Here is a 15,683-nt window from a genome sequence, read left to right on the forward strand (position 1 = left end):
GATGTATATACCTTATACTTCCACTTCACTATTTCAGAATGGAATATTATACTTTTTACTTTTTATTCCGCTACATTTTATTTGACAGGTAGTGACCGTTTAAGATACTGGTTTAGGGCCTACTATACATTTACAATATTTTAAGTATATATATATAGTATATGTTTTGACATGGAAACAGTATTGTGTTTGCTAACTTTCCTTCTGATTTGTTTTTTCTCTTTATGTAATGTAGGACTAAGTTGGGTCTTGTGTAATATATTATGTTTTCACATCCAGCATATGGCAACTACATGTTTGCTTACTTTTCTTTATTTTGTGTCTTTATAGACATAAGTAATGTATAATATATTAAGCTTTCATATCTTGCATAATATGTTTTGACATATATGGAAACAGTACTATGTGTTTACTTTCTTTTCTTCTGATTTATTTTTTGTCTTTATGTAATGTAGGCCTTTGAATTATAATTTTACACTCTTAAAGGGGTCATTTTCCAATTTAAATAGCCTACTCTTGATACATTTTTTTAATTTTGGTGATAACACTAGTTTGCTTTTTCTTTTACTTAAAGGGGTACAAGGTGAACAATTTGGTACTGCACTTTCATAAAACTGGAGCACTCACAATAGACGGATTTTAGATAGAATGATCAAAATCAAAGCAGCACGGGCCAAGATATCCTGACTTTAATCACCTAATATAATAATAATAATAATATAATAATAATATATATATAAAGTGAACAAAATTATAAACGCAACATTTGTTTTTGCCCCCATTCGTCATCAGCTGAACTCAAAGATCTAAGACTTTCTCTATGTACACAAAAGGCCCTTTTCTCTCAAATATTGTTCACAAATCTGTCAAATTCTGTGTTAGTGAGCATTTCTCCTTTGCTGAGATAATCCTATCCACCTCACAGATGTTTATTATACAACTGTTTACAAAGGCTGAGTACTACTTCCCAGACTACTAAACTGACTGTCATAGTGTAAAATCCCTTTCAATAAAGATTTGAATGGATAACCTTTACCTACAATGGACTACTTTTACAGAGGTATTGCTATTTTTACTCAAGTAAAGGTCCGAAGTGTTATTCTGCATGCACAGTAAAATTAGATATTCACATAGAAAATAACGTAGTAAAAAGAAAAGTCAAATAATTACAAAAAAACTTTATTGCTCTGCAACATATTTCCCTTCAGAAATGTCAGCCAACAGTTAACCGCAGTCCTTTCCCTTTGACCAAAATAGTATTCACAAAATACTATTCAAAGTACCTTACGTAGGGACTGGGACAACATAGCAATGATATGCAATGATGACAACAAATTAAATAATACTGGCAGGCACTTCTGTCATTTGAGGTATGCACAAAATAAATGAAACAAACTGCATCATAGAATGGCCTTCAAAGGCATGTGCAAGCTCTACACACAGTGCAGTGCCCAGGCCTTTGGCTCGGTGTGGTCTACTAGTGGAGCACGCTGTCAGGTTTGGGATATCCAAACAGCTTAAAGTCTGGTTCGTACAGCTTGTACAGTTCTCTCCTCATTGAAATGGGAATCTGTGTAAACCAGTCTCTTTCCCAGCTGGCTGCGGTGCGATTTCGTGCCCCTGAAGGGAAGCGTAGCAGATGATCCACCTCCATTAGCTTCAGCAGATCCTCCGCGTCTGTTTCTAAGGTTTCTAATTTTCCAATGAAGTCATACTTCACCTGGCATGGATGGCATAGACGGTAGACCTGCAACACGTACAAAGAAGGCCTACAGTTTTAAAACTGCAACAGTTTGTGTTTATGCTTGTGACTTTGAATGCAATATCTGCCTTTTTAACATGGCTATTTCTACTTTGTGTGTACACTCTGAGAATAAAAAAAATAAAATTACAAGAAGATAAGATTTATTTTCTGACACAAAAAGTGCAAATGACTAAATGAATCTTAGGTCTTGGAAAGAAGTCCATATTATGCTGGTAAGGTCTTTTAAAAATAGGTGTGGAAGTGGCACATGACCAACAGCTAGTATCAGGTAGGTATGATCTAATGAAATCGAAAAAATATTGTCACACTGTAGTAAGTGTAGCCTTACATTGCTTTTGTGCATGTAGCTGAGAAAGACTAATACCTGCCGCCAGTGTTCGTTGAAGATATTCTCCCTCTCGGTCTCTGGATCCAGAAGGTATGTGATAAACTGCTGAAATGTTGGTTTAATTCCCGCTGCATACGCCTCAGCCGCTGTCTCTGGCAAACTGCCAGACACATTACCGTAACGACGCACCATGACAGAACCAAACTGCCTGTAGAAGTCCTCATTGGGCCTAAAAAGACACACAAATACACACACTTTAATAATTCAAGAATGAAGGGACTGCTGCTTAATCAAAATTGAAGCACATTCCTTAGCCTCACACTCGATACAGACACCCACACACACAGTCGCACACTTACTCTCTGTCTACCCATCCACTAATAGGCACACACCTTCCAAACTTGTTCCTGTAGGCTGAGATAAGACGAACAAAAGGGTCTCGTACAAACAGAAACTTTGTGTAATGCTGGAGCTTGAGTGCCATCAGGTGGCGAGACAGAGAACCATAATGGCGCCAAAACCTGGTAAAAGACATAACAAACAGCACACAACACCTGAAAGCGGCTCTTTAGTGTCTTCCTTCTTAAAAAGGTACACTGTGTAAGCTAAGGCCAGAATTTTAGTTTAAAAAAATTAACTAACATGAACAACAGAATGTGAGGAAGAAACTGTGTGAGCAGAGGAAAGGATGGTGACCATGGAGGAGCTGAGGTTAATAAAGCAAATTAGGGATGCAAACTAGTCCTTTTAAGCTAATGATGTTTCATTTGGATGTGCAAATGCAATGCTTGGTAATTCTCCACAAATCTTGTATAGAAAAAAAGATGCATCAAGATGCCTCATTAATTGTTTAATAATCGCATTGCGAATCAAATCAAATCCTGAGGTGCCAAGGGATTCCAACCACTAGTCGATACTTGATGTGGCTGTTTTTTTGCTACTATGTTATTGCTTAAACTGAGCTAAGCAAACCTAAACCCAATGTAAACTATAGACGCAATAGGTGAAAACAGCAGTATTATTTAGGCCAGCTTGAACAGTTTAGTTAAATTCTTGCCCTACTGTCAGTTAGTTTTTAGATGATTGTAAATTGAGAAACAGTGTGGACAGACTGGAAAAATGTCAATCAGTTCAACATATTGTAACCACCTGTCATGACATTTTTGAAAGGTTGAGGTTTTGAAAGTTCCCTATTATTATATTTTTGAGGACATTGCAAGGTTTATAACATGTGTCTAACTCAACACACAATTGTACAAGACAATCTTGCAACAGTCTGCTGCAATTAGTAAATCATACAATTCTTGCATAAGAGGAAATGCTATACCCTATTTGTTTGGAACTTGTGGCCAGGAATTACACAGTGTACCTTTCACTCATAACTGTAATGCTTTTGAGTTTGTCAAAATCCAAATTCTGTAGGCGTTTTGTTTCATGCAATACTAAATAATCTGAAAATAAAGCCACACCAGTCCTTGAGGGGAAAAAGATTCAGATAGAAAAACATAAGATCAGATTCTCATATCCAAACACAGACAGCTCCCGAGGGGAAGAGAAAGCTCTGTCTGTTTTGCCACAGCAAGCTCCGCCTGTCGTTTCCACTCTCCTCTTCCAAGTGTCAACTTAGTAAATAACTCCTTTAGCTCACGGTTAGTTTGTCAAACAGAGTTTCAGCATAACTGAATATATAAGTATTATCGCTGAACTGATCCATGTGACTTTTCATTAATTAATGCCCCTGTGGAGAAAGAAACAAGACATTTCTACAGAGAGAAATCATAAAGTGATTTACAGATGGAGTTGCTATGTTTTCTGTAATACTTGAAATTCTTAGACCGCAATTTTCAAAAATAGCTTTTATGGGCTATTTGGTAAGAAAGAGACCCTTTGATATGGTCAGACTGACTCACTTTCATTTCAGAATTGCAAAGTTGTCTCATACTTCTGGTTAAACACCCTGACTTATTGGTAGATTTTCCTTTGTTGTCATAGAGCATGTGTTCTGTTTTAATAGATAACATTAAAACTTATTAAACTTATATAAGAGTATGTACATATATTTGTGTGAGTGTGTGTCATACTTGGCAAAAGTGAGGTGGAGAGAGGAGTTATGTACGAGGTCAGGAGGTACAGCCTCTGGGTCAGTGTAAGGTTTTCCTGAAGAGGGCGAGATCAGTGACTGAGACAGAACCACCATCACTCTCTTCCAGTTGGTGCACGCTACCTGAACAAAGAACAACGATAGACAGGAAGAAAAAGGAAATACAAGGTGTTCAGAAAGACAAGAGGGATTATGAAAGTGTGTGAATGTGTCTTTTGCATCTTAAAAATGAAGAAATGTGGTTAAAAGTTTTCTTATGCTTCCCTCCAAACACAGAAAAGTAACTCACCACCCACATGTTCACACAGACACACACACACACACACGTTTGTTCCTGGATCCCTGTGGGTACATTTAATTGACATAATGCATTCCCTAACCCCTTACCCTAGCCTTAACCACTACAACAACATGCCGAACCTTAACCTTAATTCTAACATGAACCCTTAAACCAAGTCATACCCCCCCCCCACACACACACACACGGCAGCTGTACCTTGGGAACATAGCAGTAGATAATCTGGTGTGTGTCATCCACTATCAGATGATCCAACTCCCTGTTGGGGATCTGCTCAAATGGCCGAGTCCTTCCGGTGAATTCCACTCCGTCCTTTCCTGAACACATATCCAGGAGCCTCTTCTTCCTTGCCTCCTGTTCGCTAAAATCGTCAGCAGTATGACTCCTCTCTGTCTCCTCATCCTGCTTTGGTTTCTCCTTCCTCTGTTCTTGTTTGTTCTTCCCCTCATCTTCTGTATGTTCCTCAGCTGCTCCTCCTGTCTCTTCAGGGTGCATTGTTGTCCTGGAGGAAGTAGTGGGGACAACGAAGGAAGAACTGGTCTCAGATCTGCTCGTGGACGCAGAGTGTGAAGGGCCTGTTGTCGCCTGGCGGTAAGACTCAGAGTGAAGTGCCTCGTGTTTGGGGTTGTGCAGTGGGTAGAAGGTGAAGCCCCCGACATCGTCCCAGTAGAGAATGATCAGCAGGATCATAAACAGAGACCCCAGGACAAAAGCCACTCGTAGACCACGCCATATTCCCATGGTTATTCGAGATCCAGAGCCGTGATTGGTGAAGAAAAGCAGAAGGGGTTATCTCAGCTCCATAGTTGCCATCTATTGCGGAAAGAGACACTTCCTGCTTGCCAGATGCAACTGAAACAAAGAGGAAGTGACTAAGGCCCCTGTTTTGCTTTGCTCCAGCCTAAATGAAGTGAAAAGATTAATGAATCAAGCACAAACTGATTATACAAGACTTAAATATTTGTATATTCCAGAAGCGTATTTAGACTAGACCCCAACTGATAAATTGGCATACTGATATTATTAACCGATATGAGCTATTTGCAGATAAATCAGTATCTGTTTTTATAACAGCCAATAAATGACAAAAAAGAAACAGAAGACAGATACTTCAATCATGTTAAGTTGTCGTAGCATAGTTTATCCACCAAAGGCCACTTTTCAACTTCCCTGTTGGCAACGTGTCTGTTTGGAACAAATCCACAACAAAACATGGCAATCAGCTGTACTTTTGTTTTAAGTATTATTTATAATAATAAAAACATTTATTTTTCAGAATATCTGATTTTAAAATCCTAAATTATCAAAATTGGTATCTGTCTAAACCCATATTGGTCTGGCTCCTAATATGGTATTAAAAGTACTAAAAAGTATATACTTTTTATTAAAGGGGCACGATGTAGTTTTCAGCGGTCACCAGCAGTGTGGTTATAAGATTGTAACCAGGCGTGTGATTGTACACATGCCTGAATCATAGGCTTGAACTCGAGCATAATCCGAAACACAACCGCTTTCATGCAGGTTTTCACACAGACATGTTCCGGCTCTGTTACTTCAGCGCTCCTGGCTCAGAGGCAGATCAACACCGGCTCGGTACCTTTCATACAGCCTGTGAGCTGGCATATTGGCACAATACTCCAGGGAAAAAGGGCAGTGTAAAAGCAGCTATAACCAGACAGGGAGACAGCTTCGCACAACATGCTAGAAACTAAGGTAAACTCCCACTGCAACGTTACATTTTTATCAACTTGAGGTTGAAGTAATCCATGCTCATTACATAACGTTACATTTACTGCACTTAGGTTACATGATGCATCGTCCTTAGCTCGCCTGCCACTTTTTAGTAACTAACATTACTACTTGTGAATCTTACACTGGAGGCTCAGCAATGTCAACACAGCTAAATGTAGGCTATTGGATGATAATATAACAAACAGCGGCAGATCAAAGCTAACAATAGCTGTCTATAGCTGCTACACCCCGACCCGATACCTTCACATTAAAAGCAGAATAGTGGCTGTTGCAAGCAACAGAGAAAACAGGCGTGTGCTTTATTTCTAAGTGAAGCTAAAGTCAATTGACATAAGGCAGTAAAAATTCAATTTAAAAATAAGTGATTTCGTTGAAAAACTACATATAGCTCCTTTAAGCCATAGGTCATAAATACTGGCTGTTTACAAAAGTCCATATTACACAATGAAATAAAGAGCTAAAAACACAAAGCCACTGTCATGCACTTAACTGATCTACAAAACTTTCATTTTATCATGATGAAAACGTATTTGTTCCATAATTCTTCAAATTTGAAACATAATGAGTTAAAAGCATTTTTAAAGAGTTTGGTCTCATGTATGTAGGTAGATTTATTTTATTACAATATAGCAGTGTGAAATTAATTTTGTAATTTCCTTCTGCTATGCAGCTGACAATATAGCCTATATTAATATAGAAGTTATAAAAAGGTAAACAGAAAATCAGGGGGATACAGTTCATAGCTCTGGACATCAGATGTTGTGCAATTTGGTACACATTTACCAAATGGCACAAAATAATGTAACGAAGTGTTTATGTATGTAAGAACTATTTTTTATATATTTTTATATTTAAGAAAAAAATTGAGGTACTATATATGAGTATTTCAATTAGGCTAATGTAGCCTATGCGATTTTATGGTTCGACTCCTTTCAATTTCAGAGGGAATTATAGGCCTATAAAATTTTACTCGACCACATTTTACTTGGTGCCTAAAGTTACTGGATAACGAGGTTTTATCATCGTCTCACAAAATACAACGCATTCTTATAAAAATATAAAAATTGTAATATTATTAGCATAGAGTATAGCCAAAAAGTAAGACTTTATAAGAATTACTCAAGTAGAAGTAAAATACCTAATATCATCATAACATTTTGATAATATGCAGGACTTTCACTTAGTAGGCTACTGGAGTAATCTGACATTGTGCTGTTGCTACGTTTTTGTAAATTCTTCCTGGGATGTGGAAGACAAATTATTTAATTCAGCTTGTGGTGGGCATTAGCCTAAATCTTTTACATTTGAAAGTGCGAACAGAACCATTTTAACAGCATGTGCTATTAATGGTTTTGACCAGTGTGAGTTTGGCCAGGGGCCGTGGGAACCTGAGGCTCCACCCGGGGCTCTCAGCTGTCACAGAGATGTGAACAAACGGGGCTGTGGGGGTGGAAGCAGCTTCGTCCAGAGCCTGCTGGAGGGTTTACACCCCTTATTGTCTGTCCCATAAAAACATCTGCTGTCAGGGAAAATGTGGAAAAAATACGGTCCTAATAAAACAAAAAAAAAAAAACACCCAGACTGGTGGAGAGCAAAGCAGAAATCCCTACGGCGCACACTTTGCCAGAGAAAATTATTGGGTTTTTTTCTGTGGTGTTTCTTTCTTTCCACTAGGTTTTAAATCTAAACTCCACGTTGACTGGAGGGCCATATTTTGAGGAATAGCCTAAACGTCCACAAAGTGTCTCGTGTCTTGGCACGCGCTTTACCCACAGACACACACACACGTGCGCAAAAACACGCGCAAACGGAAAAAAACATTAAAATATTCCTCTGCGAACTCTTGCATGTGTCTGTGGAGCTCAATGACAAGTTTGCAGTGTACGTTCAGTAGTAAGACGTCTATTCATTAATAATGGTGCAGACAGTTTTCTATCACCATTTCCCGATGCTCGGTCGGAAAACTACCTTACTTTACAGGACTCTAGTTACAATCCAGTCCTTCCTCCGGCCGCACCGGACACAGTCCCTCCTCCGTGCAAACCGGACACTTTCCTTTTTACGCCACAGCAGCAGCCGACAATAGAAAGCCTGAACTTGTTTTTCTCTGCTGTCTTTTTCTTCTGACGAGCCTCCTCATCACGCTCCCTTTGAGGGGTAGCCAAAGAAAGCCCGGTTCTGTTCCCTTTATGCCCTTCACACCGGGAGCATCACGGCAACCAGTCTGAAGATGTATCTGTCTTGTCTGAGAAAGAGACAGGACCGGAATCTTATGTTTTATCTTACCCGGTAGATGAGCTCCATGGTGCCGGTCGGTGAGTCCTTTGTCGCCTGCTCGGTGTCCCCCTCTCTGTCTGTCCGTCAGCCCAGTGATGGGACCGGGCAGGCACGAGAGGACTGTGGCGGTTCCCCTCTCTAGAGAATAAAGTCTCGCGAGATGTGGGGGAAGCCAGCTACCCACTCTTTCACACACGCTCCCGTTTTACTTACCACACCGCACATGCTGTCGGGCTACTGCCCGGACTCAGCCATAGGATTCACGATGAAACCATAAACCCTTCTCTGGTTCTCAGAGTCAAAGCCCTGGGACCTAAGGCCGGCCCCAGAGGGCGCTGCCGCAGAATTACCAAAAATAACGTCACTGTAATAAACAGCATGGAAATAGAGAGGACACTATTGGAAACACATCCCCGTCAGGAAAAGGGGATGGGGTTGGGGGTGGATGAAAAGTTATGCATAATATAAATTAGCCTATAAATTAAGATACTCATGGCAAGTCAAAAAGTCAAAATTATGATATAAGTCACCATTAAGAGACGGGCTACGATCAAAATAATGATAGCCCACTAAATCAAGAACATTAGAAAGTCAAAGTCATGAGATAAAAAATATGAGACAGGCTACAGAGCAACGTCAAATTATAAGATGCTAAGTGATAAATTATGTTAGGCTAAAAAAGTTTTCTCATCATTAAGATAGCCAGCCATTAGAAATAGGCTAGTTAATCGAAATTATGAGACACTTAATCAAAATTATGATATACTGAATTAGGATTATGAGAAACTAATTCAAAATGATGAGATAGTACATCAAGATTTAGATTTAATTTGTATTGTCACCATGCCTACTTAAAAACATACACATATAGATTCTGAGTCATGTATGTTTACATTTGAGTGACTTTTCGGCCAACATAACAATAATTAATCGAGAGGCTTCCGCATCAATCCCTCATAATCTTATTCCTGGTCAAATATAACTGACAAGTCAACTAAAAAAATCTAAGTAAGCCTAAATAAAACAACTTAGACTTTCTTTTAGGTATCTGGGCAAAAGCAGTACAATATATAAAAGATGGACATTCATCTCACCAAACTCTCCGATAAATGCAGAAAACAAGTCTAATATGTACTATTTATAGCCTTACTTACAGTTACCATCCAGTTAAGTGTCAGAGAGTCAGTTGATTGGTTATTGTTGAGGTTCGTAGTTTTGTTTTTGTTGCACTGGGCTGTAATATAACTCAAGAGCTGTCTCTTAATGAGTATTTATAACATCTGTGAGCTGATGGGAAAAGGACGTGAGCAGCTGTGGTCTCCACATCAAAAGAACGAGGTGGCTCACCGGCAGTGTTCTAAAAGTTAAGACTACACTGATCCTGCTACTAAAGAAAGCCAGACATTTCAGCGATGACATTTTGTCTAGAGTCCATCAGACTTACAGTTTGACCCCCCTCAGTGTGGACAAGATCAATATTTGTGTAAAAATGTGTGATTAACTTCCCTATTAACTACCCAGAAAATATTTATAACTTCTCTTAAAATCAAAGGCTCATCATAGATTTTAGATGGAGTATAATGCTGTGTTATCTTGAGTCATGGTTCAGATGGCATGTAAGTATGAAGGTACATTTGGGGACAAACCTTTTCCACCAAGTTCCTATCTGGTATATATAATCTTCTATAAATTAGTTGTTAGCTGTATGTTCTGTTCAGTTTATTGAACATCACAGTACACATCTGTACAAGATATACTGTACATACCACACTATGGAAAGCCACCCTCGTCAGAAAAGTGAAAAAAAGATATAGTAGGCCTAAGAAAAACAACTTAGAGCTTCTTTTTGGTTTGTGATCAAAACTTTCTGAAGAGGTTTTAAGGAACCTTTAAGGATGACTTCACTATTTCTAAAATCCTGGCTATAACCTTAATAAGCAGTGCAGTACATAAAAAGCCTGGACAATGATCTAACCAAACTGGTCCTTAACTGGCTGATAATATCTTCTATAAATAAGTTGTTAGTTAACTGTTCTGTTCACCTTGTCAAACATCACGGTGAACATCTGTGCAAGAGAGTGTGAACATACATTGGATCAGGTTAATGATCTCTGCAGCCTATAGTGTCAATATTCAAACAGAGAGTGGATCTGGCAATCTGTGTGACCTCACATTCCCATTAGAGATTCACCATGCAGACTAATGAACCTAAATGGTGCAGGCACATCAAGAACTAACTGTTCCCCCTATCATGACAATGTTGAACATAAAATGCACAACTGTACTGTGATTATGGACATTAGTTGCGCCAACCCACTAGAAAACTTCCTGACAAAAGTCTTATAAAATAATAAATATTGTGCCTTATTTTCCAAAAGCAGATTAAACAACTTGTGAGTCATGGTAGGCTTAATAAATGTATGCTGAAACTTCAGCAAGACTTTCACTTTAATGACAGGCCAGCTGTGCAGAAGAATACTGAGAACCCCGTGATTTCGGCTGCATAAAATATTTAGGGCCACAAATTACACAGTATATGTGAAGCAGCGAGGGAGGTTGACTTATAAATATTTCTTACTATGGGGAAAGATAGAAATATTAAAATCACCTGAGCAGAAAGACATTTCCCCTCAAGCACTAACTCAGATCCGGTGACCTCTAGTAGCAGCTGGACAATGTGTCAGCAGCTGAGATTAAGCTGAACCCACACAGATGTGCTACTGACTGCAGTTTCTGTTAATCTTTTTCATATCCTGTTTATGAGAAGTGATTTGTTCCAAATAACAAAAGGTTTATACTGTAGATAAGCAAATGACAGAACACAAGTGTGAAAGTTTTTAGATAAACTGACTAGGATGTATTACATACAGAACACATCAGGGGTCCTAAACTACATTTTGAAACTACAGAATATTTCTAAGCAGACTTTACATAGGCCAATTTGAACAAATCTGATGTTATTTTTATTAGCCTATATCACTGTGTGAACAGACTAGATCTTTAACTTGAAAATGCACTCAGACCTCACTGAGGAGTGATGGTTAAAAGGTTTAAATCTGTAATTCCAGAAAAGTAATTGCTGAATGCTAATAGTAAACTTATCTCCCACACCCAAGTTAGAGTCTTATTTTTGTTTCAGAGCTGGAATTATCATGGTAACTTTTGCAGTAGTAGAGGACACAGTAAGTTGGGCTGGTAGATTTTAAGAGTCACAAGGTCAGCCTTTGCTTTTTACTTTCTCCAGTGCCAGCTGTTTGGTCATTTATGGTAGAGGGAGGGTCATGCATTTTTCACTCAGGGAGGCAAAAGGGAAAATGTGTAGTTCTGAAAAAGTCACACCTCAGCCACCCCCCATCTCTGATAAATAACGGTCTCTAACCGGGTTTTGACGCTATCATTGACACCTATTACTGGAGGTAACAGCAAGTGCAGTTTAATAATACTACAGGTCACTGAATTCTGGGAGCTACAAAACTATTTGTTAATCGTTTTAATAAAGTAGTTAGGCAATAATTTACCTTTTCCCATCATTCTGTGAGCAATGGTTATCTGATTTTGTGCAACACAACAGTGAAAGTGAAAGGACTTGGTTACCTTGCTGAGAAGTTGGTGTTCAGCCTGTCGCCAGCAGCTCTTCATCAAACAGCTCACTGTGACTGCTCATGACTGTCCTATTGATATTTTGCCAGATATATTTCAAACTCATCCGCTGTCAAAAAAATGACCGTTGTCTTGTTTTGTAGACATTTTTCTGAAGGACAGAAGGTTAATCTCAATGACAAACACACCGTATTTCCTGAGACTACTTCATAATAAATGTCAGCTCGTGTTTAACCGGGTAAATGATTTGAGTGTGAAGCTGCAGCAGGAGGAAATGATCGGTTTGCATTAGAACTTACCTACTTAATACCTAGTGCATTTCCCCGCGAATTTCGCCACAGACTCACAGCAACTATGTACATATTGCAATAGACTATTTTTCCGTGATTGTGCGGAACGAATGGAAAACTTTGGCCAGTTGAGGAACACTGAAATGTGCCATTAGCCACAGCAGAATCAAAGAGCAGTAATGTTTCAGCAATTACAATCTGCTTAATTCTGATTAAATGATAAATGACCGATGTGACAAAGAATCACGTCAAACTGAGTTTCAGCTGTTAGAACACGTTAGCATTTTTCCACTTATGTATGTAGATAACACAGGTGGTCCAGTATGCTTAATAGATGCATCTATACACACACACACACACGTAATTTATCAAACACATGCATCTCTGACCTCCTGTCAATGTGGCAGTTATCAACTACTGGATGGATAATGGGTGTGTTCAGAACTGTATAAAGAGCTGCAACTAGCAAATACCTTTGCTGGAAAATAACCTATCGATTTTTTTGATTAATGAATAAAATGTGAATGAGTTACCTAGAGGTGCAGTTGATGTCTTACAATTGCTTTTGTCCAAACAGTCCAATATTCAGTTTAAAGTGATGTAAAACAGTATAATACAGCAAGTCCTCCCATTTGAGAGGCTTGGACCTGAAAATGTTCGATAAATTAAAACTAAATTAACTGATTATCAAAATAGTTGGTGATTAACCTTCTGTCAATCAACTGAGCGATTAACTCAGGAAAAAAGCAAACTACCATCCTGAAGGAGGCTGTGCTCAGACGCTCCAGAGGCCGTCTCTACCTGCACCGTCGGGTAGCCCTTCTCTCAGGTCTGTTACTGCTGCTCCAACACAACACTCGGCAGCTCACACACTCCATCCTCAGTCCGCACGGACTGAGGAAAGTCCGTTTTTATCTCTGGTCCCATTCCCACAGTCGGTCGCGGTGCTGGCCGCTTCAGTAAACTCCTTGGCCTCCACGACTGGCTCCAGTCCGCCTGCAGGGCTCACGGTGTGTGTTATGTCGATAACTTTAATATTTTCTGGCAAAGAACGTCTCTTTTTAAGACAGACGGACTTCACCCAAACAAACGGGGCTCAGAAATGTTAGCTGCGCACATACAGCATGTGGTGCGGTCCACACATGACTTACGTGAATAACTAATCATTCATGAAGCACACCTGGACACACCACCGCTCACTGAACAGATCTCTGCCTCACTGCCACTAACAACTGTCTCCACCTGCTGGCATGAAAAGCCGTCTGCTCCCAGCGCTGTTCCACAGACTTCTATTCCTGTCATCATCACGCATAGACCAGTAAACCGTGCACATCCCACACAGAAATATTAATAATCTCTTAAGGATTAGGACAATTTTGTTTTTAACTTAATCCTGGTTGCAAATGAATGACTATAGCCAGCTAGCTGAACTGTTTCCGCCTCAATATGATTGTTTTAGTCAACCGAGGGTCAGTGGTCGTGGTGGTGGGCTAGTGAGCATGTATAGGAAAAATTTAAAATGTCATCAAGTACGCTGTGATGAATTTAACTCCTTTGAAGTTCTCACTCTTAAAGTTGGAGGGCTGCAACCTATCATATTTGTTATAATTTATCGCCCCCCAAAACCGCCTGGAGGATTTTTATCTACTAGTTTTAAATTATGACAGAGTTGTTCTTTGTGGCGATTTTAATATTCATGTTGATGACCCCAACAATGTTAATGCAACTAACTTCTTAAATATGGCCACTTCTTTTAACTTCAAACAACATGTCAAAGGGCAAACACATAACCGTGGTCATACACTGGACTTGGTTTTTACCCTGGGTGTCAGCATTTCCTCTGTGGAATTAGTGGACATGACCATATCTGACCACAGATGTATTGTTTTTAGCTGCAATTCGCCTGTTACTCATGCTGCCTCACCAAGCTCCGTGTGTTCTCGCATCTTTAATGAACAAAGTGTTTCAAAGTTTTGCGCATTCTTTCAGAGCCAAAGCCAACACCTGTCTGATTCCAACACCAACAATCTGGTCAATCACTTCAATCATATCTGCTTGTCGTCACTAAATATTACTGCTCCTCTAAAGGTTAGGCCTGCGTCTACAACCCTGGATAAATGACAGCATTCGCAGCCTAAAAAGGGAATGCAGGAAAGCAGAGCGCAGATGGAAAAAATCCAGTCTCCAAGTCCATTACCTCAGTCTGAAGGATTTATTAATTAACTACAATAAAATGGTTAAGGATGCGAGAACACACTATTTTTCTGAACTCATTACTACACATAAACAAAATCCCAGGTTTCTGTTTAAGACTGTGGATCAGCTGGTAAACCCAACCCCTCCTTGTGCCTCAGCTGGAAGTAATGACTGAATTGTTTTTATCTTGTTTTACCAATAAGGTGGTGTCAATCAGAGCCTCTATTACCCCCACTGCCTCTTACTCAGAGGTTCCTCACCAGCAACAAGAGAGTTTTAACCAGTTTTATCCCATCGACTTGTCTGAGCTTTTAAAAACAGTATCACAAATGAGAGTGTCCTCCAGCCCACTTGATGTAATACTTTAAGTTTTTACTGAAAGTAATGGATTCTGTTGGGCCCCATTTGATCTCTGTTTTTAACAGCTCCCTATCTACTGTTTGTGTCCCTGATTATTTTAAAACGACTTGCGTGAACCCACTTTTTAAGAAACCTGGTTTAGATCCCTCCCTCCATCAAAATGTTAGACCAATTTCAAAACTGCCTTTTATTGCAAAGATTCTAGAAAGAATTGTCCAAACAGCTGCTCACTGTACTGGAAAATAACAAAATATTTGAAAAGTTTCAGTCTGGTTTCACAAAGTACCACAGCACTGAGACTGCCCTGCTTAAAGTCACCAATGACCTTTTAATGTCTGCTGATGAAGGCATGTGCTCAGTCCTTGTACTCCTGGACCTTAGCGCTGCTTTTGACACCATTGATCACAACATCATGTTAGACAGACTGAGGCACTGGGTGGGGATCTCTGGTACTGCCATAGAATGGTTTTCGTCCTACCTGTCAAATAGGAAGTTTTGCGTGTCTGTAAACAACTATGTCTCTTCATTCTGTCCAGTTAAATATGGTGTGCCTCAGGGGTCGGTGTGAGGACCCATTTTGTTTTCCTTGTATCTGCTTCCCCTTGGACATATTATCCATAAACATAGCATTTCTTTTCATATTTATGCTGATGACACACAAATATACTTGCCCGTCAGATCCACAAACCCTGGAATGCTGAGTTCACTTAACAACT

The 15,683-nt window shown here is 39.4% G+C and overlaps 1 protein-coding gene across 5 annotated transcripts; it reads right to left on the minus strand.

Moving 5' to 3' along the window:
- Positions 1–1,163: 1,163 nt before the first annotated feature.
- On the minus strand, positions 1,164–13,210 carry LOC123970248 (carbohydrate sulfotransferase 12-like). 5 transcript variants are annotated; one of them, XM_046048224.1, is made up of 7 exons: positions 12,945–13,189; positions 12,116–12,272; positions 4,691–5,344; positions 4,175–4,317; positions 2,486–2,614; positions 2,130–2,322; positions 1,164–1,747 (listed from the first exon to the last, which is right to left on the minus strand). In XM_046048224.1, exons 3-7 carry the CDS (start codon positions 5,231–5,233, stop codon positions 1,478–1,480), a joined length of 1,278 nt encoding a protein of 425 aa, XP_045904180.1. In that variant the 5' UTR covers positions 5,234–5,344; positions 12,116–12,272; positions 12,945–13,189; the 3' UTR covers positions 1,164–1,477. The 5 variants fall into 5 exon arrangements, with proteins under 5 accessions (XP_045904180.1, XP_045904181.1, XP_045904177.1 ...); XM_046048225.1 differs by lacking the exon at positions 12,116–12,272 and having other exon boundaries at positions 13,167–13,210; XM_046048221.1 differs by lacking the exon at positions 12,945–13,189 and having other exon boundaries at positions 12,116–12,596.
- Positions 13,211–15,683: the final 2,473 nt, after the last annotated feature.

The sequence above is a fragment of the Micropterus dolomieu genome, linkage group LG04, assembly GCF_021292245.1.
Source record: "Micropterus dolomieu isolate WLL.071019.BEF.003 ecotype Adirondacks linkage group LG04, ASM2129224v1, whole genome shotgun sequence".
Classification (NCBI taxonomy): Eukaryota; Metazoa; Chordata; class Actinopteri; order Centrarchiformes; family Centrarchidae; genus Micropterus; species Micropterus dolomieu.